General features: G+C 45.2%; 3 protein-coding genes across 3 annotated transcripts in view; all 3 read right to left on the bottom strand.

Moving 5' to 3' along the window:
* The window catches only part of LOC143955180 (uncharacterized), a 275,659-nt gene that overhangs the window by 214,649 nt on the left and 36,142 nt on the right, over positions 1-24,868 (bottom strand). The window contains 1 exon segment of the mRNA XM_077465272.1: positions 1,404-1,527. Within this exon segment, the coding sequence (XP_077321398.1) occupies positions 1,404-1,488 (85 nt within the window). The 5' untranslated portion in view covers positions 1,489-1,527.
* LOC143955828 (uncharacterized) overlaps positions 1-24,868 on the bottom strand; it is a 55,764-nt gene that overhangs the window by 5,979 nt on the left and 24,917 nt on the right. The gene's annotated exons all lie outside the window — the stretch shown is intronic.
* LOC143955182 (uncharacterized) overlaps positions 4,153-24,868 on the bottom strand; it is a 47,352-nt gene continuing 26,636 nt past the window's right edge. The window contains exons 6-13 of the mRNA XM_077465273.1: positions 21,707-21,770; positions 14,199-14,291; positions 14,023-14,097; positions 13,833-13,907; positions 13,588-13,731; positions 13,412-13,486; positions 12,249-12,390; positions 4,153-6,621 (exon numbers count right to left, since the gene is read on the bottom strand). Coding sequence (XP_077321399.1) covers positions 4,523-6,621; positions 12,249-12,390; positions 13,412-13,486; positions 13,588-13,731; positions 13,833-13,907; positions 14,023-14,097; positions 14,199-14,291; positions 21,707-21,770 — 2,767 coding nt within the window. The 3' untranslated portion in view covers positions 4,153-4,522. The remainder of the gene's footprint in view (positions 6,622-12,248; positions 12,391-13,411; positions 13,487-13,587; positions 13,732-13,832; positions 13,908-14,022; positions 14,098-14,198; positions 14,292-21,706; positions 21,771-24,868) is intronic.

Genomic DNA, 24,868 nt, shown 5'->3' on the forward strand with positions numbered 1-24,868 from the left:
TCTGTGTAAACAAACCTCTCCCTGTGCTTCCTACTGTGGCTGTCACCGATCGTCTCTTCCCTTTTATAAGGAAGGACGATCGGTGACGTCACATGCCAGGCAACGCCCCCCTACAATAATAAAAAAAAAAAACACATAACGTCATACATAAAACCTACACTGCCAGTGTCATTTACATAGGAATCAATGCATTTAAATAGCACTGATTGCTGTATAAATGGCAATGGTTCCAAAAATGTGTCAAAAATGTCCAATGTGTCCGCCATAATGTCGCAGTCACAATAAAAATCGCTGATCGCCGCCATTACTAGTAAAAAAAAATATATATTAATAAAAATGATATAAAACTATCCCCTATATTGTAAACGCTATAACTTTTGCGCAAACCAATCAATAGTCGCTAATTGTGATTTTTTTTTACCAAAAATATGTAGAAGAATACGTATCGGCCTAAACTGAGGAGAAAACGTTTTTTTTATATATTTTTTGGGGATATTTATTATAGCAAAAAGTTAAAAAAATTGAATTTTTTTCAAAATTGTCACTCTATTTTTGTTTATAGCGCAAAAAATAAAAACCGCAGAGGTGATCAAATAGCACCAAAAGAAAGCTCTATTTGTGGGAAAAAAAAAGGATGAAAAATCCAATAAAAAAATATTGGAAAAAGGGAACTACTGTATATAGAAGAATATCCTCTTATGGCTTAGCATACATATTTAAGTCTACATGACCAGTCCCACCTACCTGATCCTGGCAATGGATGGTGTGAACCTTTATGGCATCCCAGAAAAACAGAGGAGGGGGACATTTCACATCCCAAACCCCATAGGTGATAAAATACATTTATAAAATGGAGCCAGAGATTACACAGAAAAATATCATCTCATGGTTTAGTACACATATGAGTTCTAGTTTTATAATCCCATCTACCTGATGATGGCGAGGGATGGTGTGATCTTCCTGTATGGAATGCAGGGAATACAGAGGACCTCCCTCCTTCATAGACTGCTGATCTGCAAATGTTTCTTCTTTTTCCACTTTAACCTCAACTTTGATGTCTTTCAGTTCTTCACCCTAAACCCCAAGGGTAATAAAACAGATTTGTAAAAGCAAACAAGCGATGACATAGAAGAATGTCATCTCAAAGTATAGAATTCTATTTGAGTTCTAGTTGCTCCAATCCACCTACCTGATAAGGTTGTACATATTTGTGACCTTCCTGTGTGGAATCCCGGGAATACAGAGGACGGGGACATCTCTCTGGTGGGTTCCCATTACTGGATCCATCTGTAGGAAACACACACACTGACTGAATACATTGTTTCTATGTGTTTATCAGATGATGGGGGATCTAGGTGGAGCCTCCGTACTGCTCTCTGCTTTATAATAAAGTCTCCTCTTACCCGGTGATGTGAGGGGCGGCTGATTGTCCATCATGACGTCCTTGTAGAGATCCTTGTGTCCTTCTAAATACTCCCACTCCTCCATGGAGAAATAGACAGTGACATCCTGACACCTTATAGGAACCTGACACACACAATGATACAGTCACCATCCAGACACATCCCTTGTCTGTTACTGGATAATGTCCTAGAATTCCCAGCACCGCTCACCTCTCCTGTCAGCAGCTCAGTGATCTTCTTAATTACTTCTAGAATCTTCTTTTCTTTGCTCTCAGGCTTCAGGCAGTGAGGTGGAGGCACTGTGATGGGTGATGCCCCACGAAGACAGCTGCTGGGTGTTAAAGGCTTACCAGAAATGTTCTTCACTACTTTGTAATCCTGAGTAAAAAAGGAAATAATCACTAAAGACATCCCAGAATCCTCCTCACCTCAGGTCTGTGTTTTATTAATAGAGATAAGAGTGATGTCATGTGATCTCCCAGAATCCTCCTCACCTCTCTGGTCAGGTCTGTGTTTTATTAATAGAGATAAGAGTGATGTCATGTGACCTCCCAGAATCCTCCTCACCTCTCCGGTCAGGTCTGTGTTTTATTAATAGAGATAAGAGTGATGTCATGTGACCTCCCAGAATCCTCCTCACCTCCCTGGATAGCAGGTAGGTGATCTCCAGGGTGAAATTTAAAGTAGGATTCCAGATAAAGCCTAACTAGTCTTAAAAATCCTCCCTACTCCCTCCTAACACCTATATTAACCTGTGTAAAAAAAAGATGGCGAGTCACGTGATCACCTTTGTCAGGTTCACAAGTGTTTTTCAAAAGTTATTTTAATATTTTATATTTAATTTAACATTATTAATAGGTTAGTAAGAAGATTTAATAATGGAGACATCATACTCCCATATAGTTTAATATATGGTTCTATACAGTATATAGGTAATATTTCTGTATTGATTATAATATATAATATACAGTATATATGTGTGTATAGGGTGTAAATATAAAATAATATCTTATTACCTCCTCTGCTAGCCCACTCTAACGTCTTTACTACCTCTCAACTCACTTCTCACCTGGAACTTCCTTTCTAGCCCCTACATCACTTCCTTCCTAGGCTCACTTCCTGTCTGTGTATCACTTCCTGTCTGCCCATGACATCACTTCCTCCCCAGTTGTGGTATCACTTCCTGTGTCTGTACACTCACATTTTTCTTGTCTCTGTGTTCCACTCAATATAATTGGAAAAGATCTCCACCTTGTCAGTAATGCCATTAAAGGGGGAGTCCCATCTATTTTCACTATGTGATTATTATAAGATAACACTACAATGATTAAAAAATAAGAATCACCAGATCCGATGACCATCTTAAAATATTTCAGGTAAAAGCACAGGAAAAGTAAGTATGCTAATTGGTTACTTGTGTTTTTCCTCCCTTGCATTGTGTGTTTATGTGTCTGTAAAACCAAATACACACTACATTCTCCGACAGATCTCCTCCCACCATCCACACTACATTCTCCGACAGATCTCCTCCCACCATCCACACTACATTCTCTGACAGCTCTCCTCCCGCCATCCACTCTACATTCTCCGACAGATCTCCCCCCACCATCCACACTACATTCTCCGACAGATCTCCCCCCACCATCCACACTACATTCTCCGACAGATCTCCTCCCACCATCCACACTACATTCTCCGACAGATCTCCTCCACCATCCACACTACATTCTCCGACAGATCTCCTCCCACCATCCACACTACATTCTCCGACAGATCTCCACCACCATCCACACTACATTCTCCGACAGCTCTCCTCCAACATCCACACTACATTCTCCGACAGATCTCCCCCCACCATCCACACTACATTCTCCGACAGATCTCCCCCCACCATCCACACTACATTCTCCGACAGATCTCCTCCCACCATCCACACTACATTCTCCGACAGATCTCCTCCACCATCCACACTACATTCTCCGACAGATCTCCTCCCACCATCCACACTACATTCTCCGACAGCTCTCCTCCCACCATCCACACTACATTCTCCGACAGCTCTCCTCCAACATCCACACTACATTCTCCGACAGATCTCCTCCACCATCCACACTACATTCTCCGACAGATCTCCTCCCACCATCCAAACTACATTCTCCGACAGATCTCCTCCCACCATCCACACTACATTCTCCGACAGATCTCCTCCCACCATCCACACTACATTCTCCGACAGATCTCCTCCCACCATCCACACTACATTCTCCGACAGCTCTCCTCCACCATCCACACTACATTCTCCGACAGCTCTTCTCCACCATCCACACTACACTCTCCGACAGATCTCCTCCACCATCCACACTACATTCTCCGACAGATCTCCTCCACCATCTACACTACATTCTCCGACAGATCTCCTCCACCATCCACACTACATCCTCCGACAGCTCTCCTCCACCATCCACACTACATCCTCCGACAGATCTCCTCCACCATCCACACTACATTCTCCGACAGATCTCCTCCCACCATCCACACTACATTCTCCGACAGATCTCCTCCACCATCCACACTACATTCTCCGACAGATCTCCTCCCACCATCCACACTACATTCTCCGACAGCTCTCCTCCACCATCCACACTACATTCTCCGACAGATCTCCTCCACCATCCACACTACATTCTCCGACAGCTCTCCTCCCCCATCCACACTACATTCTTTAACAAGGAAACAGGAGCACATGATCCTCATTAGCATAATATACATTTATTGAGAGAACAAAATAGCACACATACAGATAAAATTCTTAAAAATCTGCATGGGTAGTAGGAATGACCAAGATGGATAAAAAGCTAAGCTGTGTGCAGGAACGGCAGCTCCAGATCCTCTGGCCGATGTCACAGGGATCTGCTTTGACCGTTGTCAAAAAGTCCGCCAATCAACAGCATTGAGTGCCTTTCACTAATACCTTTGTGGTGACCTCTCCGTACTGATGGAAAGAGGGGCGGTAACATGTTGTGAAGGAATCCCTTCTTTCTCAGCAACCACAATCTATTTCCTATCATATGTCTTCCCATTGTCTTCCCATTCTATGACAGTTTCCCCCACTGTCCTCACTATTTTCTGGCAGTTGTCCCCAGCCCGCTATCCACAGTTCTCCTTCCAATACCCACACTACACTGGATTTTCTGGTGTTTTACAAGATTATCTTTCTTATAGAAAGATTTCCCGCACTCTGAACATAAATAAGGATGCTCGCCCAAGTGAATTCTCTGGTGTTTAACAAAATGTTCTTTCTGATTGAAAGATTTCCCGCACTCTGAACATGAATAAGGACGCTCACCTGTGTGAATTCTATGATGTCTAACAAGGTCCCTTTTAAAACTGAAAGATTTCCCGCACTCTGAACATGAATAAGGACGCTCACCCGTGTGAATTCTGTGATGTTCAACAAGGTATCCTTTACTAATGAAAGATTTCCCGCACACTGAGCATGAATAGGGACGCTCACCCGTGTGAATTCTCTGGTGTTGCAGAAGGCCTCCTTTCCTAGTGAAAGATTTCTTGCACTTGTAACATGAATAAGGATTTTCACCTGTGTGAACTCTCTGATGTTTAACAAAGTTGCTTTTATAACTGAAAGATTTCCCGCACTCTGAACATGAATAAGGACGTTCACCTGTGTGAATTCTCTGATGTTCAACAAGGTATCCTTTACTAATGAAAGATTTCCCACACTCTGAACATGAATAGGGACGCACCCCTTTGTGAATTCTCTGATGTTTAGTAAGGCCTCCTTTAAGAATGAAAGATTTCCCACACTCTGAACATGAATAGGGACGCTCACCAGTGTGAATTCTCTGATGTTTTGCAAGGTCCCCTTTAGAACAAAAAGATTTCCCGCACTCTGAACATGAATGGGGACACACACCCGTGTGAAGTTTCTGGTGTTGCAGAAGGCTTTCTTTGCTAGTGAAAGATTTCTCGCACTTGTAACATGAATAAGGATGTTCATCTGTGTGAACTCTCTGATGTTCTACATGGTGTCTTTTAAATGTTAAAGATTTCCCGCACTCTGAATAGGAATAAGGACACTCACCTGTGTGAACTCTCTGATGAGTAAGAACATTTTTCTTAAAGAAAGATTTCCCGCACTCTGAACATGAATAAGGACGCTCACCTGTGTGAATGCTCTGATGTATAACGAAAATCGCTTTCTTATCGAAAGATTTCCCGCACTCTGAACATGAATAAGGACGCTTACCCGTGTGAATTCTTTGATGTATAATGAGACTAGATTTCCTATGGAAAGATTTCCCACACTCTGAACATGAATAAGGACGCTCACCTGTGTGAATTCTTTGATGTTCAACAAGATTATGTTTCCTTGTGAAAGATTTCCCGCACTCTGAACATGAATAAGGACACACACCCGTGTGAATTCTCTGATGTCTAATGAGACTAGCTTTCCTATGGAAAGATTTCCCGCACTCTGAACATGAATAAGGACGTACACCCATGTGAATTCTCTGATGTTTAACCAGACTAGCTTTCCTGTGGAAAGATTTCCCGCACTCTGAACATGAATAAGGACGCTCACCTGTGTGAATTCTCTGGTGTTCAGTAAGTTGTCCTTTCTTGGTGAAAGATTTCCCGCACTCTGAACATGAATAAGGACGCTCACCTGTGTGAACTCTCTGGTGCTGAGTAAGTTGTCCTTTCTTGGTGAAAGATTTCCCGCACTCTGAACATGAAAAGTGAAGCTCACCTGTGTGAACTCTCTGAGTAAGTTGCCCTTTCTTGGTGAAAGACTTCCCACACTCTGAAGATGCATAGGAATGCTCATCCATGTGAATTTTCTCATGTTTAGCAAGGTCTCTTATATAGAAAAAACCTTTCTTGCCCCATGAACATGAGAATAGATTGTCACCTCGGTGATCTCCTTCATGGGGTGAGGAAGTTTCCTCGGGATTAGAAGGATCTGTTGATGGATCTGCAGTGTGAGATCTTACATGGATATTTCCAATCATAGTATGTGATTGATGAGAAGATTCCCCCTGATCAGAGGGATCCATTGATGTCTCCGGACAGGAAGGTCTGTGATGTATATTTTGTGTATTTGGATTTCCTCCTGGAGGATCCTGTGTGATGACATTACTATAGCACAATAATAATAGAAGACGTCTTTCCGAGGTATTCCTGACATCACCTCCATCTGTTGGAAAGAAATGTGAAAAAAAATTGTAAGAAGTTCATAAATAACTGAGGTTTTAGTTCTACCTCCATCATAGGCATGTGCACAGAGGGTGCCGGATGTGCCTGGGCACCCCCTAATCACCCCATGTGCATTTGCATAATCACCCTGTGTGCCAGAAGGAAGATGGGGGAAGTTCACACTATTAACGACTCTGCCATAAGAGAATAGTGTACACACTTCTTTTCCACTGTGCCGGGGTCATATATACATTATATTGTCAGAAGTATTGGGAAGCCTGACTTTAGTGGCATTCCAGTCTTAGTCTGGATAGGCCCTCAGACAGCCTAGCAGCCAGATGTGCCCGGGATAGGCCCAAACGCCGGCCTAGCAACTCAGGCAATACCACACACGTCCACCTAAACAGCCATCCAGGTGACACAGAACACCGATCACCTGACTCCACGCGATTATATAGGTTCTCCCAGCAGGCCAAGCGATCCAAGAAAACCCCTGCCTATTGGCCAAGACACCCCAAATACCTATAATCTGACCTTGCGTTGCCCTTTTCGTTTCTAATGCCACCAAGTACCCAGCTACCTAGTACCCAGCCACGTAGCGGCAGAAGAGAGAAATGCAGCAGTGCCAGACTTAGCCCATTTACACACGGTTGGACATTCTGACAACCAAATCCGACGGATTTTGTCCGACTGATTTTGTCCGAAACTGTTGCATACACACGGTCGGACAAAGTTGTCGGAAAATTTGAACGTTCAGAACGTGATGACGTAATTTCGTTACGATGGGACTACGTTCAGGCTAGTAGCCAATAGCTTTGGTCTAGGAATTTGATCTGAGCATGCGTGGCACTTTGTCCGATCGGAATTCTTTATACACAATCGGACAAAGTCCGATCAGATCATGTTGTCGGAAAAATTTTGTAGCCCAGCTGGAAAACTTGGCCTGTTGGATACTCCGACGGAAACAGTCCGATGGAGCCCACACACGGTCAGATTATCCGATAACACGGTCCTATGGGACATTGTCCATCAGAATATCCGACTGCATGTACAAGGGCTTAGGGAGAAATTAAATGATCCCTAATAATTAGCCAAGGTAGCTAGCTACTCCTGGCAGGTCAATTTAGGAGCAACCCTGTCTAAACTCCAGGTTCTACATCCTCCCCCTGCCTACAAAACTACGTCTCGGAGTTTGCAGAAAAATAATAATTTTAGCTCTCAAGCCCGAGAGCGAATGTCCTGGCAAAACTGGGATGGGTGGGAAAACGGGGAAGGTTAACAATGTAACAATATATGTGGCGTACCACATGAAAGAAACATAGATATCAGATACATGAGGACTGTTAAATCACATATGACAATGAAATATCAAAAATATTTATGTACAATTTTAAAGGTAAGCATAAGTAATGACCTTACTATCTATCTAATATATATACAGTAATAACAAAATATATAAAAAAAGTTAGTGTTGTCATCAGGTTAGATCCCTGTCTCTCTTTATCCAAGGAAGATGCACCGACACAGCAACACCTGGAAGAGAATAAATAGCAATGTAGATGCATCCTATCCTATTGTAACATGGTGCAATATATACATACGTGATTTAGTGGTCTTCAATTTTCTTTAGCCGAAGACAGCATAGCAGTGGAAAGACACCCTACAAACTATTTTCAGTGTATACATACTGAAAGCAGGCCTCATTCTCAGCTGAGAATGCAACCTCCTTTTCTAATCAACGTGATCTTCGTTAGGGTTTCATCAAGTAAATAGTCCTGATGCATGGATGAGTCTATTATTCAGAGAAAATAAGCATTTGCCCCTTTATCACAGCCTATTCTAACTACACACCCAGTGTCTAACATATGTCACAGTCCATCAATTTCACTCAGGGTGGACAATACTTCCCAGCAGTTTCCCTTCTTTAGGGACAACAACGGGGACAAGAAGGCACAGCTGCATTCCAGACAACTATCAGAAAGGCCACAGTGCAAGGGACCGCACTTTGGGACATAGGTCCCCTTGCTACAATATCCTCAGTCTGTCCATATGACAGCCAGGGACTGAGGTAACTTCTTCCCTTAATTTGAAGAAGCTACAACCTTTGGGAGATCACAGGTCGCTTTTCAGGGTGGAGCACCCCAACAACTTTAAACTTTAGCCATCATGGCTCAGGTGGGCACTCCATGTATCTGCCGGTAGCATTCAGTCCAGCACAATCCTATGTTTCTCCACTAGCAACAATTTGAATGTGAAGTGGATGTCAGCATAGTGTCCTTGACATCACACAACACATATTTGTAATCCATTGTAAAGATCTTGATGGTATTTACCAGTAGTACCCGGAGTTGGGCAGAATTATCGACTCTCCCTCTGTATTCACCGTAGTGACAAAACGTTTGATGTGCTTTTTGTCTGGTCTGTGGATGACCACGCTGTCCAGATACATTTTCTGACCATAGCCCCAGGTGTTTAATACTGACAGGTATTTCCCAGCCATCTTGGGTGACAATCTCAGAAAGTCTGTGTTGAGAGAGATCTGGAGGAAATTGCACACGGCTTCATCCACCCATTGAGTTCCCTTCTCCGTGATTTCCTCTTCCAGATGAGCGGGTATGTAAGGGTATAAGCACCCATATTCTTCTGCCACTTACCTTATTATTATCCGCTGTACTTTTGACAGCCGAGGTAGGGTCTTAGAATCTCCATATCCGGGTTAAACCCGGGCATCTGGAGCATGCTGAACTGAGCACCCAGAGACTATATCCAGCTTATGATCAGGTTTGATGTTAGGCATGGGCGTAATAGGGCGGACTTTGGAAGCCCATCGAGCCCAACGATCTTCTTCAAAATATCTAGAAATGCTGATCAGTGGAGCTGCATTGGCAGACAGCTTAATCTTCACATTCACAGCGACAACAGGAGGTACTTCGCCTTCTTGCACAACATTAATTTGTTACTCATCGCTATCACTCCACTTCCCAGTGCAAGACAACGTATCAGAAGAACGTTTGGATAGACTGTGAGACAGGATGTCTGAATCTGTGAAAGTAGAGCACTCTTCGGCCGGGATATAGTTTTGCTTGGCACATGCTTTAACTGGCACAACTATAGCATCCCCTTTAACAGCCAAATACATCACCTCCCATACAGGCACACTGCTTTCCCTCCTTGCTGGCTTACCCGGGGTTTGGGTACTTGTCCTCCTGGGTGGTTCAGACATCAAGGTGAGCAGTTGGGCCCGACCATGGCCTCAAGGAGCAATCGTTGCCCTGGGTCCTGGGATAGTCTTTGAGGCAGGGGTAGCAGCTTTCTGCATGACTCTGGTGATGGCAGGTGGGCTTTGGATGTCGCTCCCAGCTGGGATAGCGACGTTCCTGTCCCAATCAACTTGTAATATCCGGAGGTTGAGTTTGGGAGACAACCTCAAACAAGTGCTCTCCGCAGCATCCACAGACGATCCAAGGCCTCAACTGCATGGTCAGACCAGAACTTCTCTCACAGACCAGTCCCAATACCTCATAGCCTCCAGCTGTATACAGGGCAAGCTTACCCTTTGGGTTATACCGCACTCGGGTGGCAGTGAGGACAGGTTTCGCATCACTTGGTCCAAAACAAACACCCGGAGCATACTTTTTCAAATCCGACATATCTCCTACAAACTTTGCCATCCTTCTCTACAATCCACAAACAGGCAAACGTGGCAGCACTTCCTTATCTTCCTCTGCAGAACTGGAACTCCCCCCCTGCCAACGGATTGGTGCAGATGTTTTCTGAGAAATGTGGCGCCCGCAGTCTTCATGCTGCGGCGCACCAAAACTGTAATGGAGTCTATGTTAACCCTCACAGTGCTGGCGGGAAGTGTGAATAGACCAGGCTGATCCTCTCCCATGAGCAATGAGACTTGTTGGTTCTTCCCCACATTGGTAGTACACACAACAACATTGTTTATTAGCAATATAGATGTAACCTGCCACGTTGACACGTAGCCAGGCGAAATCCCAATGAAGCTGAGGCCAGTTGCTAAGGGCGACTGCTGTTAGGATAATGCCTCGAGCCCCACGTTGGGTGCCAAATGTAGCAAGGTCTCATCCCTTCTTTGGTCCAATGAGAACCTCCAGGGACAGAGACAGCTGACATCCTTCTGTATATGGTGGGTTGTGAGGAATAGTGGGTGCAAAGCAGTTAGATTCATTGGGCGCCAGACACTTCTTGACTGCAAAATTGATTTTATTTCTCTTAACAGAACTTTACGAGAGAGCGTTAGGGCCAGGACACCCTTCGGTAGTTGCAAGATTAATTGGCAGACTCCGAGACTTCAACAGGAGGACAGCCATGCAGGGAAAAGCATCCAGGAAGACACCACATCTGCATGTGTAGGAATGCTGTCTCCTAAGGCAACAGTCTTTAACAGTTCCTAACACAAAGTGTAACAGTTCCTTCACTAGACTAGTTGATTCACTGCCCTTGAGCTCCTCCAATCACTGAATCCCTTGAGCTCCTCCAATCTTCATGGTAGTATCTTCCTCAAGTGTCACCCCCGCCTCTCTGCTGGGCCCCTAGCTTGGCACTCCAGATACTTCTCAAGCTTCACCCATGATGGCCTGCTCTGTCCCAGCTTGACACACAAGGCTGCTCTGCAAACGGCACCTCCGCTGGCTGGGTCCCTGGCTTAATACCCATTGAAGTTTCCTGATTCTTCACTGTCCCCGGTTGGTGAGAATACTGATCCGGTACTTGCTTCAGCTACTCACTGTGGTCCCTGGTAATAAGGTGGTTGGCCCCTTAGTGGCGACAGCTTCCCCCTCTAATTCCGACCACGACAGATTCTCTGGCAGGCAGAACCGTCACTTCTGGTTGGGCTGCAAGCTGCAATCCCAACCCTGCGCTGCTCTCTTGCTTCTGGATAGGCCCTCAGACAGCCTAGCAGACAGATGTGTCCCGGATAGGCCCAAACTGCGCCCTAGCAGCCCGGGCAATACAACACATGTCCAACCAAACAGCCCTCCAGATGGCACAGAACATGATCACCCGACTCCACCCAAATATATAGGTTCTCCCAGCAGGCCAAGGGATCCAAGAAAACCCCTGCCTATTGGCTGAAACACCCCATATACCGATAATCTGAACTTGAATTGCCCTTCTCATATCTAATGCCACCAAGTACCCAGCCACCTAGCGCTAGAAGAGATAAATGCAGCAGTGCCAGACTTAGGGAGAAATCAAATGAACCCTAACAATTACCCAAAGTAGCTAGCTACTCCTGGCAGGTCAATTTAGGAGCAACCCTGCTTAAACTCCAGGGTGCTACACTCATAAGAAAAATGTGACTGTGACCTGTTTCTTCCATAGGGCCTATACTTACTTGTGTCGATAGGTGGAGAAATTTCATCCTGTTCACTGTGGTTCCAGGCACTTTCTCTAGGAGGTTTCTGTTCTGCATCGGGCCCTAAGTTAGAGACCCAGCCGCTTAGCAGTGTGTGGCTAGTGCCAAGCTACCCCTACCTACAGAACCTTCACCACTGTCCTCCAACATTAATTATGTAACATTTTTCCTTAAACTACAATCCTTATACTCAGAAGTAAAATGAGACTATGACCTGTTTCTTCCATAGTGCCTATACTTACTTGTGTCGATAGGTAGAGTAATTTCTTCCTGTTTATTTTTCATAGTCATCCCGACCTCCTCTGTGAACGGCTGATCACCCCCCACATACGTCTCTACTTCTTCTTCTTTAACCTCAGCTTTAATATTAATCTGTTCTTTACCCTAAACCCCAAAATAATAGAAAACATAAATTAAAGCTGAACTCTGGGCAGATATAAAAGACACAATTGACAGAAATCCTAACAAGAGACATGTTAATAGCAGGAGAGCAGAGTGACAGAGATGAGCTCATCGGTCTGCTGATTCTCCTTTTAGCCCTTGTACACACAGTCGGAGATTCCGTCGGAATGTTTCCTATCGGACCGTTTTGTCGGATATTCCGACTGTGTGTGGTCTGCATCGGACTGTTTCCGTCCGAATATCCGACGGACCAATTTTTTCAACTTGCCGGTAAAATTTTCTGACAAAATGCTCCGATCGGACATACTCCGATCATGTGTAGCCTACTCCGACGGACAAAGTGCCACGCATGCTCAGATCAAATTCCTAGACCAAAGCTATTGGCTACTAGCCTGAACGTAGTCCCGTCCTAACGAAATAACGTCATCACGTTATGTACAATCGGATTTTCCGACAACTTAGTCCGACCGTGTGTATGCAACATCACTTCCGGACCTCTTCCGGAATTAATCCGTCGGAATTACTCCGACGGATTTGGTTGTCGGAATCTCCGACCGTGTGTACAAGGGCTTACTGTCCAGTCACAGGCTGGGGGTAGGGACAAGACCATCCCACTACTAGAGTAGTGTTACTTACCTGAAGCAGAGATAAATCGGGTCTACTGCCCATTTCCTGTGAGCCTAGGAAGCCCCGGGACCCGTTCATCACATGGGCCTGGACTTACAGGAGCAAAGAACAGCACCACTTCATTCAGAATGCACACCCGGTTGGAGGAACAAAAGGAGGAAGAGGACCCACAATGACATGTGAGTGGACTTAAGACCCACAGAAAAAAGGAATGTATATTGATTAAAAAGAAAAAAAAACACAATAAAAATGTAGGGTGCTCAAAGGCGCCAGAAACTAAAGATGTAGACGTAAGCATTAAAACAAGAGACTACATAGAAATGTCCTCTCACAGCTTAGAATACATATTAAGTTCTACAGGCCCAGTCCTACCTACCTGATCCTGGTGAGGGATGGTGTGATCTTCCTGTATGGAATCCTGGGAATACCAAGGAGGGGGACATCTCTCACCCTAAAGCCCAAAGGTGAAAAAATACATTTACAAAATGGACCAAGAGATTACATAAATGTCATCTCATAGCTTTTGAATTTTAATTGCTCAGTCCCATCTACCTGATGATGGTGGGGGATGGTGTGATCCTCCTGTATGGAATCCCGGGAATACAGAGGACCTCCCTCCTCCATAGACTGCTGATCTCCAAACGTTTCTTCTTTTTCCACTTTAACCTCAACTTTGGTGTCTTTCTGTTCCGCACCCTAAAGTGCAAATATGATAGAATGGATTTGTAAAAGGATAAAGATGACAGTAGAATGTTATCTACAACGTATTTTAGTTCTAGTAGCTCTGTCCCACCTACCTGATGATGGTGAGGGATGGTGTGATCTTCCTGTATGGAATCCCGGGAATACAGATGAAGGGGAACTCGCTCACCCTACACCCCAAAGGTGATAAAATACATTTATAATATGGAGCAAGAGATTACAGAGAAAAATATCATTGCACAGCTTAAAATACATATTTAGGTCTACATGCCAAGTCCTACCTACCTGAACCTGGTAAGGGATGGCGTGATCCTTCTGTATGGAATCCCAAAAATACAGAGGAGGGGGACATCTCTCACCCTAAACCCCAAAGGTGAAAAAATACATTTATAAAATGGACCAAGAGATGACATAAATGTCATCTCATAGCTTTTGAATTGCACTTGCTCAGTCCCACCTACCTGATGATGGTGAGGGATTATGTGCCCTTCCTGTGTGGAATCCCGGGAATACAGAGGACGGGGACATCTCTCTGGTGGGTTCCCATTACTGGATCCATCTGTAGGAAACACACACACTGACTGAATACATTGTTTCTATGTGTTTATCAGATGATGGGGGATCTAGGTGGAGCCTCCGTACTGCTATCTCCTTTACAATAAAGTCTCCTCTTACCCGGTGATGTGAGGGGCGGCTGATTCTCCATCATGATGTCCTTGTAGAGATCCTTGTGTCCTTCTAAATACTCCCACTCCTCCATGGAGAAATAGACAGTGACATCCTGACACCTTATAGGAACCTGACACACACAATGATACAGTCACCATCCAGACACATCCCTTGTCTGTTACTGGATAATGTCCCAGAATTCCCAGAATCCTCCTCACCTCTCCTGTCAGCAGTTCAGTGATCTTCTTGGTGACTTCTAGAATCTTCTAGTCATTGATTCTCTCATGTTTCAGGGAATGAGATGAAGGCACTGTAATGGCAAAATGGTCACCAGACTTTACCGGAGGAAACCTTCTCAACTTTCCGGTCAGGTCTGTGTTTTATTAATAGAGATAAGAGTGATGTCATGTGACCTCCCAGAATCCTCCTCACCTCTCCGTTGAGCAGGTAGATGATTTTTTTAGCCTGTACCTGGAATTCTAACTGCTTCCAGACCACCCCATGTACATGTACTGCGGCCCTTCAGCGTGAAATCATGTACCTGTAAGTTTTTTGTTTTTTTTTTATCTCCGGCTCTGGGGCGCACATGCGAGCCGCCGGCGACCCGCTCCCGCTGTGATTGGACACAGCGAAAGCCAATCTGCGGGTCCGGCAGTCCCGATGTGCGCTGGCACTCGCTGATCGTTCCCAAGAGAGACAAAACGGCGATCTGCCTTCATAAACAAGGCAGATCGTTATTCTGTGAGATGGGACGATGGAGAGCCTGTGCAGGAACACAGATCTCTGTCCCCCCCCCCACAGTTAGAAAGCATTCCCTAAGGACACATTTAAACTTTTGATCGCCACTGATGTTAACCCCTCCCCTGCCAGTGTCATTAGTACAGTGACATCACAGTGACTATGGAGGAAGAGGACGGACATGCCGGGGGTTACTGGGTGTAAATATAAAATAAGATCTTATTACCTCCTCTGTATCCATTTCCAGCAATGTTTTCTCTCTACTTCCTCCATACTCACCTCTCACCCTGAACTTCCTGTCTGTACCTGACATCACTTCCTGTACATACGTTACCTCACATCCTGTCTGTGTATCACTTCCTGTCTGCACCTGACTTCCCTTCCTCCACAATTGTGGTATCACTTCCTGTGTCTGTACAATCACACTCTTCTTGTCTCCTTGTTCTACTCGATGTAATGTGAAAAGATCTCCACCTTGTCATTAAAAGGGGAGTCTCGTCTATTTTCAGTATGTGAATATTGTAAGATAACACTGCACAGGCTAAAAACATAACATCCACCAGATCCTGTAACCATCAAGGATGAGCTCCGGCGTGTTCGCACAGCCCACGTGCAGAGCCCGCCAGTAGGGATGAGCATGGAACACGTGCAGAGCCCGCCAGGAAGTCAGCGCTGCGCTAATCACAGGCAGTGGGACATTGCCCCGATGTGCGGCTGCAGAGATCGGGCAATGTCTCACTGCCTGTGATTAGCGCAGCGCTGCACCGACCTTCTGGCGGGCTCTACACGTCTTTTATGCGAACACGCCTGAGCTCATTCTTACTCTGTAATGAGGGAGTATTCTGTGAGTAGAAGGAACACGGCTAGGGTAGCCACCTTTTCTTGAAGTCAAACCCAAACATTTTAGCAGCAAACAACAAATTTAGTTTTTATATAAAATATACATATATTTTGCAATTAAATAATATTCCTAATCAAATGAAATTAAGCACAAGAGCCCCCCCTTTACATCAGAGTCCACAGAGTTCCCCTTACACAGTAAGGTCAGGAACTCTGCTGTAAGGGGGAACTCTGGGGACTCTAAAATAAAGGATGTTCTGGGAGCTCTGCTTCCCTGATCTGATGGGGAACACTGAGAACTCTGATGTACGGAGAGGACTCTGATGTAAGGGGCAACACTGAGAACTCTGATGTACGGAGAGGACTCTGGTGTAAGGGGGAACACTGAGAACTCTGATGTACGGAAAGGACTCTGATGTAAGGGGGAACACTGAGAACTCTGATGTACGGAGAGGACTCTGGTGTAAGGGGGAACACTGTGGCCTCTGGTGTAAAGAGGAACTCTGATGTAAGGGGCACTTTGAGAACCCCCCCCCCCCCCGCCACCATTCAACAATGTATCTTTCATGGAAGTCTTCCTTTATATTGGATTCTTCGGAGTGTGGCTTTACAGATTGCGGCAGTGAGTACACTGCCTCTGAGTGTACTCACTCAGAGGCAGGAGAGAGAAGGGGGGAGACTTCAGTCACAGACAGGGATGGATGGTGAGCTCACTCACCCCTTGGCAGTCAGCACTTCTCATTCAGATGTAGCTGAGGCTGTTGGACTTCATATTTCCCATCCCCACTTTCCTTTTCTGAGGCACAGCGCCAGGGATTGGAGTGTGGGCAAACACAGAGGGGTAGGAGCAGGAAGAAGAGGCGCAGATCAAGCCCTCTCTCCTCTCCCATCTGTGTTGGGGGGGAACTGTTAGTGCTGGCTTTGGGCAGTGTGAAAGAAAGTGTAACAGACTTTATCAGCTTACACAACTGCAGCCAGCCACCCTGCTGGGAAGCCATAGTCCAGTCTGAATAATGTGTCCAGGTTTCAGGCAGTCTGAAACATATGCATAATTCCAAACCCAAACTGTCTGGGTGAATCCCGGACAGGTGGCAACCCTAAATACGGCATACATGTGTGGTGCATACACAAGTAACCTAAACACCCCCACTTTTGGCTGCAGGAGCACCACAGATTGTTTTCTTCCTTGGATGCTCCTTTTACTAGAATTTTTAAGTTGGGAGATATACTTCTAGAGGGGCAGGAGCAAGGGGCAATACTGTAAAGAGGTGCTGCCCAATCTCTCTCTTAAATAGACTGGATGGACAGTTGGATAAATGGCTCTATATTTAGGATGTATCCAGTCTACAAACCAGAGGCTCTGGATGGACAGCTGGATGAATGGCTCTATATTTAGGATGTATCCGGTCTATAAACCAGAGGTTCTGGATGGACAGTTGGATAAATGGTTCTAGATTCAGGATCTATCCAGTCTACAAACCAGAGGCTCTGGATGGACAGCTGGATGAATGGTTCTATATTTAGGATGTATGCGGTCTATAAACCAGAGGCTCTGGATGGACAGTTGGATAAATGGTTCTATATTTAGGATGTATCCGGTCTATAAACCAGAGGCTCTGGATGGACAGTTGGATAAATGGTTCTATATTTAGGATGTATCTGGTCTATAAACCAGAGGCTCTGGATGGACAGTTGGATGAATGGCTCTATATTTAGGATGTATCTGGTCTATAAACCAGAGGCTCTGGATGGACAGTTGGATAAATTATTCTATATTTAGGATGTACCTGGTCTATAAACCAGAGGCTCTGGATGGACAGTTGGATAAATGGTTCTATATTTAGGATGTATCCGGTCTATAAACCAGAGGCTCTGAGAAGTGAGAAGTTTCTCGACCTAATCTCATTTGAGGGCCAACTGAAACTGTTTTTTGGCAGATAGACATGTTTTTTTTCACTGCCTCCTGAGTCCAGCCAGAGCCCCTTTATTCACACCCTGCTGTAGTAGGCACAACCAGTTAGGATGTTTTCTTATACATTCTCAGTACAATTGTATGTTTGAATGTGAAGTCAGGGTCCTTAGATTGTAAGCTCCTTCAGGGCAAGGACTGATGTGAATGTACAATATATACAGTATGCAAAACATTGCGTAAATTGTCGGCGCTATATAAATACCTGTAATAAATAAGTGAACACTGTGACAGTCCCAACCAGGACAGGGGCTTTTGGAGGGTGACTGCAGGGCAGCGTCTTGCCTACTGACTATTGGCCCTGGCTTTGGGAAGTGTGTGCCTGAGGGACCTTTGGAGTTGTTTTGCTTCTGATTTGGGTCCATGTCTTTCCGAAAACACACAGACTCTGGGAACCTAGGATCTGGATACAAATTTGGGGCATCTGTGCCCAAACCAGCATTGACTGCTTCAAACCCCCCCCCCCCTCCTCCTGCTGCTATGTGTAATCTGTATATTAAGGTGTTTTTCTCTAATTGTATAATTCCCCATTGTGCGCTTACTAGGTGTGAATCATCATTGGTAATTGGGTTACCTATTGTTTCTGTCTGTCTGCTAGTATTCTGTCCACTTCACCTCATTACCAAACTATTGTGGGATGTTTATGTTAGCTGTTGTACTGATATTACTGTTTACAGCTTGCAATGTTTAGGATATCATTGTATAATTCCCCATTGTGCTCTTCCTAGGTGTGAATCCCCATTGTTAATTGGGTCACCTGTAGAGGTTGACCGATATATCGGCCGATATTTGCCGTTTTTTAAATAATCGGCATCGGCCGATTTTGCTGATAAAAAGCCGATTTATAACTACAGCGGGACTTTGAAATGACTTCTGTATAGAAGTCAGTGTGAGTTGCCTGAGTCGTCATAGCAACACTTTCCTCCTCTCTGGGCAGACTGCCAAGAAAAGAACTAAATGATACAATGTTTACACTTCTGAATGAATGAAGTCATCTCTGTGTAGAAGTTCTCAGTTTAACCATTTAAAGACTAAATCTTTTCTGACACTTGTTGCTTACAAGTAAAAATCCTGTATTTTCTGCCAGAAAATCACTTAGACCCCCCAAAAATGATATATATTTTTTTAGCAGAGATCCTAGGGAATAAAATAGCGGTTGTTGCAATATTTTATGTCACACGGCATTTACACAGAGGTCTTTCAAATGCATTTTTTTGGGAAAAAAATACACTATTTAAAAATAAAATATAAACAGTAAAGTTAGCCCATTTTTTTTTTTTCGGCCAAAAGTTTTGACTACCTGTTTTTATTTAATACATAGGTTTTTTTTTTTTTTTTAATCTAAATCATACATACAAGTAAACTGATTGGAGGTTTGTTTTGTTTAATAAATGTTTAAATGTAAGAAATTTTCTGTATCACTTATGAAGGCTGCTTTCACACTGGAGCGGGCAGGCGTTGATGTTAAAACGCAAGTTTTAGCGGCTCTTTACCATCATTTTAGCGGTGCTATTTGGCTGCTAGTGGGGCACATATAACCCAGCTAGCGGCCAAGGAAGAGGTTAAATGCGCCCATGAAGCACTGCTGCCAAATCGCATTGCATGCGCTTCGGCAGTGGTGCCCATTCATATCAATGGGCAGGAGTGGTGGAGGAGCGGTATACACCACTCCAAACGTGCTGCTTGCAGGACTTTTTTTTAGGATCCTGCCAGCGCATCGCCTCAGTGTGAAATCACTCTGTCTTTCACACAGACTGCAGGGGAGCCATTTTGCAGGCACTTTACAGGCGCTATTTTTAGCCCAAAAGCGCCTGAAAAACGCCCCAATGGGAAAGGTGTGTTAGATCAAGGGGGATTAAAAAAATAATAATAATAAATAAAAAAGGAAAAAAATAAATAAAATAAAATCGGCCTAACAAATCGGCCCAAAAAAATCGGCATCATATATCGGCTATCGGCCGCCATGATTTCTAAATATCGGCATCGGCCAGAGAAAAACCCATATCGGTCGACCTCTAGTCACCTGTTGTTTCTGTCTGTCTGCTAGTATTGTGTTCACTTCACCTCATTACCAAAATATTGTGGGATGTTTGTTAGCTGTTGTACTGATATTACTGTTTACAGTTTGCAATGTTTAGGATAATGTGATCAAGCTCCTATGTGATTCTGTGTGGTATATATTCTGTGTGAGTTTACAATAAAGTCAGTTCCAGTTTACACCTAAGCTAGTGTCTAATGCCCCATACACACGGTCGAACATTCCGACCACAAAATCCATCTGATTTTTTTTCTGACGGATTTTGGCCCAAACTTGTCTTGCATTCACACAGTCGCACAAAGTTGTCAGAAAATCGATCGTTCTGAACGAGATGACGTCAAACATGTACGTCTGGACTATAAACGGGCCAGTAGCCAATAGCTTTCGTCTCTTAGTTTACTCTGAGCATGCGTGGCACTTTGTCCGTCGGAATTGTCTACACACGATCGGAATTTATGCGATCAGATTCTGTTGTTGGAAAATTTTAGATCCTGCTCTCAAACTTTGTATGGAGAAAAATCAAACGGAAAAAGTCAGATGGAGCCCACACATGGTTGGATTTTCCAACAACATGATCCAATCGCACATTTTCCGTCGGAAAGTCTGGCCGTGTGTACAGGGCATAATTCGAGTGTAATGCTCAGCTATAATACCTGGTTCCAGAGTGGAGGAATCTGTAACTTGGTGTAGGCACCCAGGATGGGTGGCAGGCTGTCTGTCACATTTGGTTGGCAGCGGTGGGATCTGCTTCCTCCCTATGGGGCAGTTCCAAACTACCACCTGGACACATCTTTAGGAAACCACTGCAGACTGACGCTATTCTCCACTGCGATAGAAGCAGAGCTTCAGTGCCTGATGCAGTGAGAGCTCACCCACTTTGGAGGACCTGGTTCTGTAATGGACGCACTGGTGTGGAGGGATGTCATTTGCTGGGGGCAATGGAGAGAAGCCCTACAGTTGCACAAGAGATCTTGCTATCCTAGAGGAGCAATACTGGCTCCAGCAGGACTTACGGATGCACTTCCTTGGTTAGCAACCCCAGCAGGAATGGGTGTCCCAACTGGAACATTTGGTTTGCATCAAGATGATGTTGGGTGAAGGATATCGAGTGCTTCATTGGTACCTTACCTAAGTTTGTCCGTGGCTGAAGGATGATACGCCCAAGGAAGGCTATGATTTTAATGTTTAAGGACTATTTTTTAAGAAGATGCAGGAAGATCAGAAAACAGATGGCATCAAGGCAGAAAGCTGCTGACTTCTGCCTACAACAATCAGTGGCCATGGAGGTTTTGTGCGAGGCTACCAAATTTTAATTTTGTTTCCCAGTGGAAGAGCTGACATCAGGGCAGAGTACCACTGACCTCTGTCCAGTACTTGCAGCACTCCGGAGCCCCAGGAAGCCAAAACAGGCAGTCCTTGTCCTCAGCAGCTGGATGAAAATACAGGAGATGGAGCAACCGGCTGATCTCCCCAGCGGCAGGCCAAGGACCAGGGGGAGGAGGTGGTCATCCTCCCCCCTAGCAGGAGATTTACAGTTTGGGAGAGAAGGTGGTCATCCTTCTTCCCCAGTAGCAGATTCACAGTCCGGGAGAGGAGGTGGTCATCCTCCCTCCCCAACAGCAGATCTACAGTCTGGGACCAGAGGACGCAATCCTCCCTCCCTACCAGTCAGAGTGGAGGAAACTGTCTTCCCTCCCCAGCAAGGATCCATGCACCTGGGAAGCCGTAGCAGAGAAATGTCTTTCCAGCAGCTGGATGAGAGTACGGGAGATGGAGTAGCTGGAGAGAAGGAAGCCATCCACTGTCTGGTAGTGTAGAAAGCCAGCTTCCCTCCCCAACAGTTACCCGGAGCAGATGATGTAAGTTTCCCAGCAGGAGTTCTGGCATCAGGGCAGAGTGCTACCAACCTCTGCCCAGCACCGACAACAACTCCAGAGCTGCAGGGAGCTGGGGCCGACGGCCCCTCTCCCTAGCGACAGGCTGATGTAGTGAAGCTCCTACTCCCAGTTGAAGCACTGGCAACAAGGCAGAGAACCGCTGGCCTCTGCCTAGCACCTACAGTGTCTCAATGGCTCCAGGGAGCCGGAACAGTCGGCCCCTCTCCCCAGCAACAGACAAACCCCCAGAACAGTAAAAAACTAAGCGCTGGCAGCAGAACAATGAGTTCATGACCTCTGTCCCACACCTAATGACGACAACTGATGAGATCATGTGGACCGACTTTGGGTTCACGCTGCCCAAATAACACATGTCCAGACCAGGTGGAGGTCTGGGACCTGCTTAGTCTAATTTTGAAGGGGAGAAATCTGACAGACCCAACCAGGACAGGGGCTTTTGGAGGGGACTGCAGGGTAGCCTCTTGCCTACTGCTCCAGTGCCATGTCAAGCCGAACAAAATTTCCCATAATAGCCAATGTTAAATATTACTTGAGCCGTGCCATGTCAAGCTCACCAAGATTGCACTGCACATGTGTGAGATTGACCAGTGCATGCTGGGTAACCAGCATGCATGGAATCCAGGAAGAAGGTGCCCACACTGGAGATGGCCGCGCTGTGCAGAAACTTCACAAGGTAAGAAAATGATGCTGCACAAATAGAAAACTGGGCATTGTTTTTGGTGTCCAAACTTTTTTCAAAGAGGGCCAGATTTGATGAAGTGAACATGCTCGAGGGCCGACCATTTTGTCTGACATTCTTTAAACCATTAAAATTCGGTCTAAGTGTGTTCGTTCGAGCACTAATACACGGCCCAACAGGAATTCTCTTGCCTTTGTGCTGTGTGTGGTGAACAGATGAGCTCGGGTGTGTTATTTGGATATACTGTATTTAATCGGCTTATACCACACACCTTAACTTTAAAAAGGAAGTCTCAGGAAAAAAAATTTAATAAAAATCTTACATTTTAAATAAAGACATGTGAAGCAAAATAAGGGTCAGTGCCCATCTGCAGCCCCCAGCATATTGCCATGAATGCAGCCCCCAGCGTATTGCCATGAATGCAGCCCCCAGCGTATTGCCATGAATGCAGCCCCCAGCATATTGCCATGAATGCAGCCTCCACCGTATTGCCATGAATGCAGCCTCCACCGTATTGCCATGAATGCAGCCTCCACCGTATTGCCATGAATGCAGCCCCCACATTGCCATGAATGCAGCCCACACATTGCCATGAATGCAGCCCACACATTGCCATGAATGCAGCCCACACATTGCCATGAATGCAGCCCACACATTGCCATGGATGCAGCCCCCATATTGCCATGGATGCAGCCCACACTTTGCCATGAATGCAGGCCACACATTGCCATGAATGCAGCCCCCATATTCCCATGAATGCAGCCCACACATTGCCATGAATGCAGACTCATTATTGCCATCAGTGCAGCCTGATTCATGTCTATCTGCAGCCTTGGAGGAGACAGGGAGGGGGGCGGGATGAGCGCCGACAGACATACAGGAGAAACTCCTGTTTCTATCGATGGCCTCTTTAATTAAAAGTCCCGCCCCCTGTGATGGACAAAACGGTTGTCCAATGGCAGCGCAGGACAGGACTTCCTTTTACACAGAACGCTGTGTAAACAGGAAATACTTTGTCCTGTATCCACGGCACTCGTCCCGCCCCCCTCCATGGCAGCCAGCATATCTATCTTTTGTGGCCCCCGGCGATCGGGGATTCATTGGGGGCCACAAAAGATATATATGTGAACATGACCAGACGGGCCGTCCGAAACCGGAACGCAGGCCGCGATTGGCCCGCGGGCTGGACTTTGGATATGCCTGGTTTACAGCATACCTTTGTTAGATTGCACGAGGCATGAGTATTCCAGGGTTATTTTTATCTTAAAAGTCATATTTCGGCTAGAACTCCACTTGAAGATACTGGTTATTTTGAGGTGACTAGCTTGTATTCATGACAGATAGTTTCAGCTGCCTTCCCACCTTAATTGAACCCTTTCAGGTGACTTCTTCCAGGCATGACAAGGGACTCCCCCACAAAAACATCTGTCCCAGAGTATTTAACATGACACTATTCACAGATTACATCTTTACTGTTACCAGGTCGCCTGACAATTAGACCTCTTCAAATAAAATTCCATGGCTGGGTTCATTGTGATTTAACAAATGGTAACAGCCTTTTTAGGACCCCTATTCTGAGAATTCTAGTAACTGTCCAAACAGTGTTCTTAGAAATAAAACTATGGAGCTATGTGTCAAAAGTTCATTATTAATGATGTATTAATGAAGGTAAAAATCATTGTTAGCCCATTTCAAAATCTGTACCAGTTTTCTGTCTTCAGCCTCTTAAAATATACATGATTTTTTCTCTTTTCAGATGCAATGTGCTTGTTCTAACCCTCAGAAAATACAGCATATCCAAAAAAAAATAAAAAAAGGCTTTAGCCTCCATGCACACTGGGCTTAAAAAAACATCTGTTCTCTTGGCAGTGAAAAAAACGCTTATATAGAGCATTTTTTATACAAAGTGTCATGGTTATGCAGTGATCTTACTGTGTTTGCTTACCTCCCCTCATGTGTTCAGACTAAGAGGTCAGCCACTTCCACCTGGTGGTTTTTATAACCTCTCCTCTAAGCATGGCTCCACCCCAGGCCCTATCAGGGAGCCCTATATTAACCTGTGCACTGCAAGCCATCGGTGCTGATCAACCATTGTGTATTCCTTGGTGTGTTAGCTTCCTGTTACCTGCCGTGTGCGATTCTGTTGTTTCCCGTTACGACTTTGGCGTGTCCTTGACTATCCCTGTTTGCCTGTGATCCTGACCCTTTGGCGTGTCTCCGACTATTCCCGTCTTCTTGTGGTCCCGACCTTGGCTTTGTCCCTCACCATCCCTATGCTCCTGTTGCCTACTGTGGGTGTG

The sequence above is a fragment of the Lithobates pipiens genome, unplaced genomic scaffold (genome assembly GCF_037356315.1).
Source record: "Lithobates pipiens isolate NorthernLeopardFrog02 unplaced genomic scaffold, aLitPip1_a1.2 Scaffold_35, whole genome shotgun sequence".
Classification (NCBI taxonomy): Eukaryota; Metazoa; Chordata; class Amphibia; order Anura; family Ranidae; genus Lithobates; species Lithobates pipiens.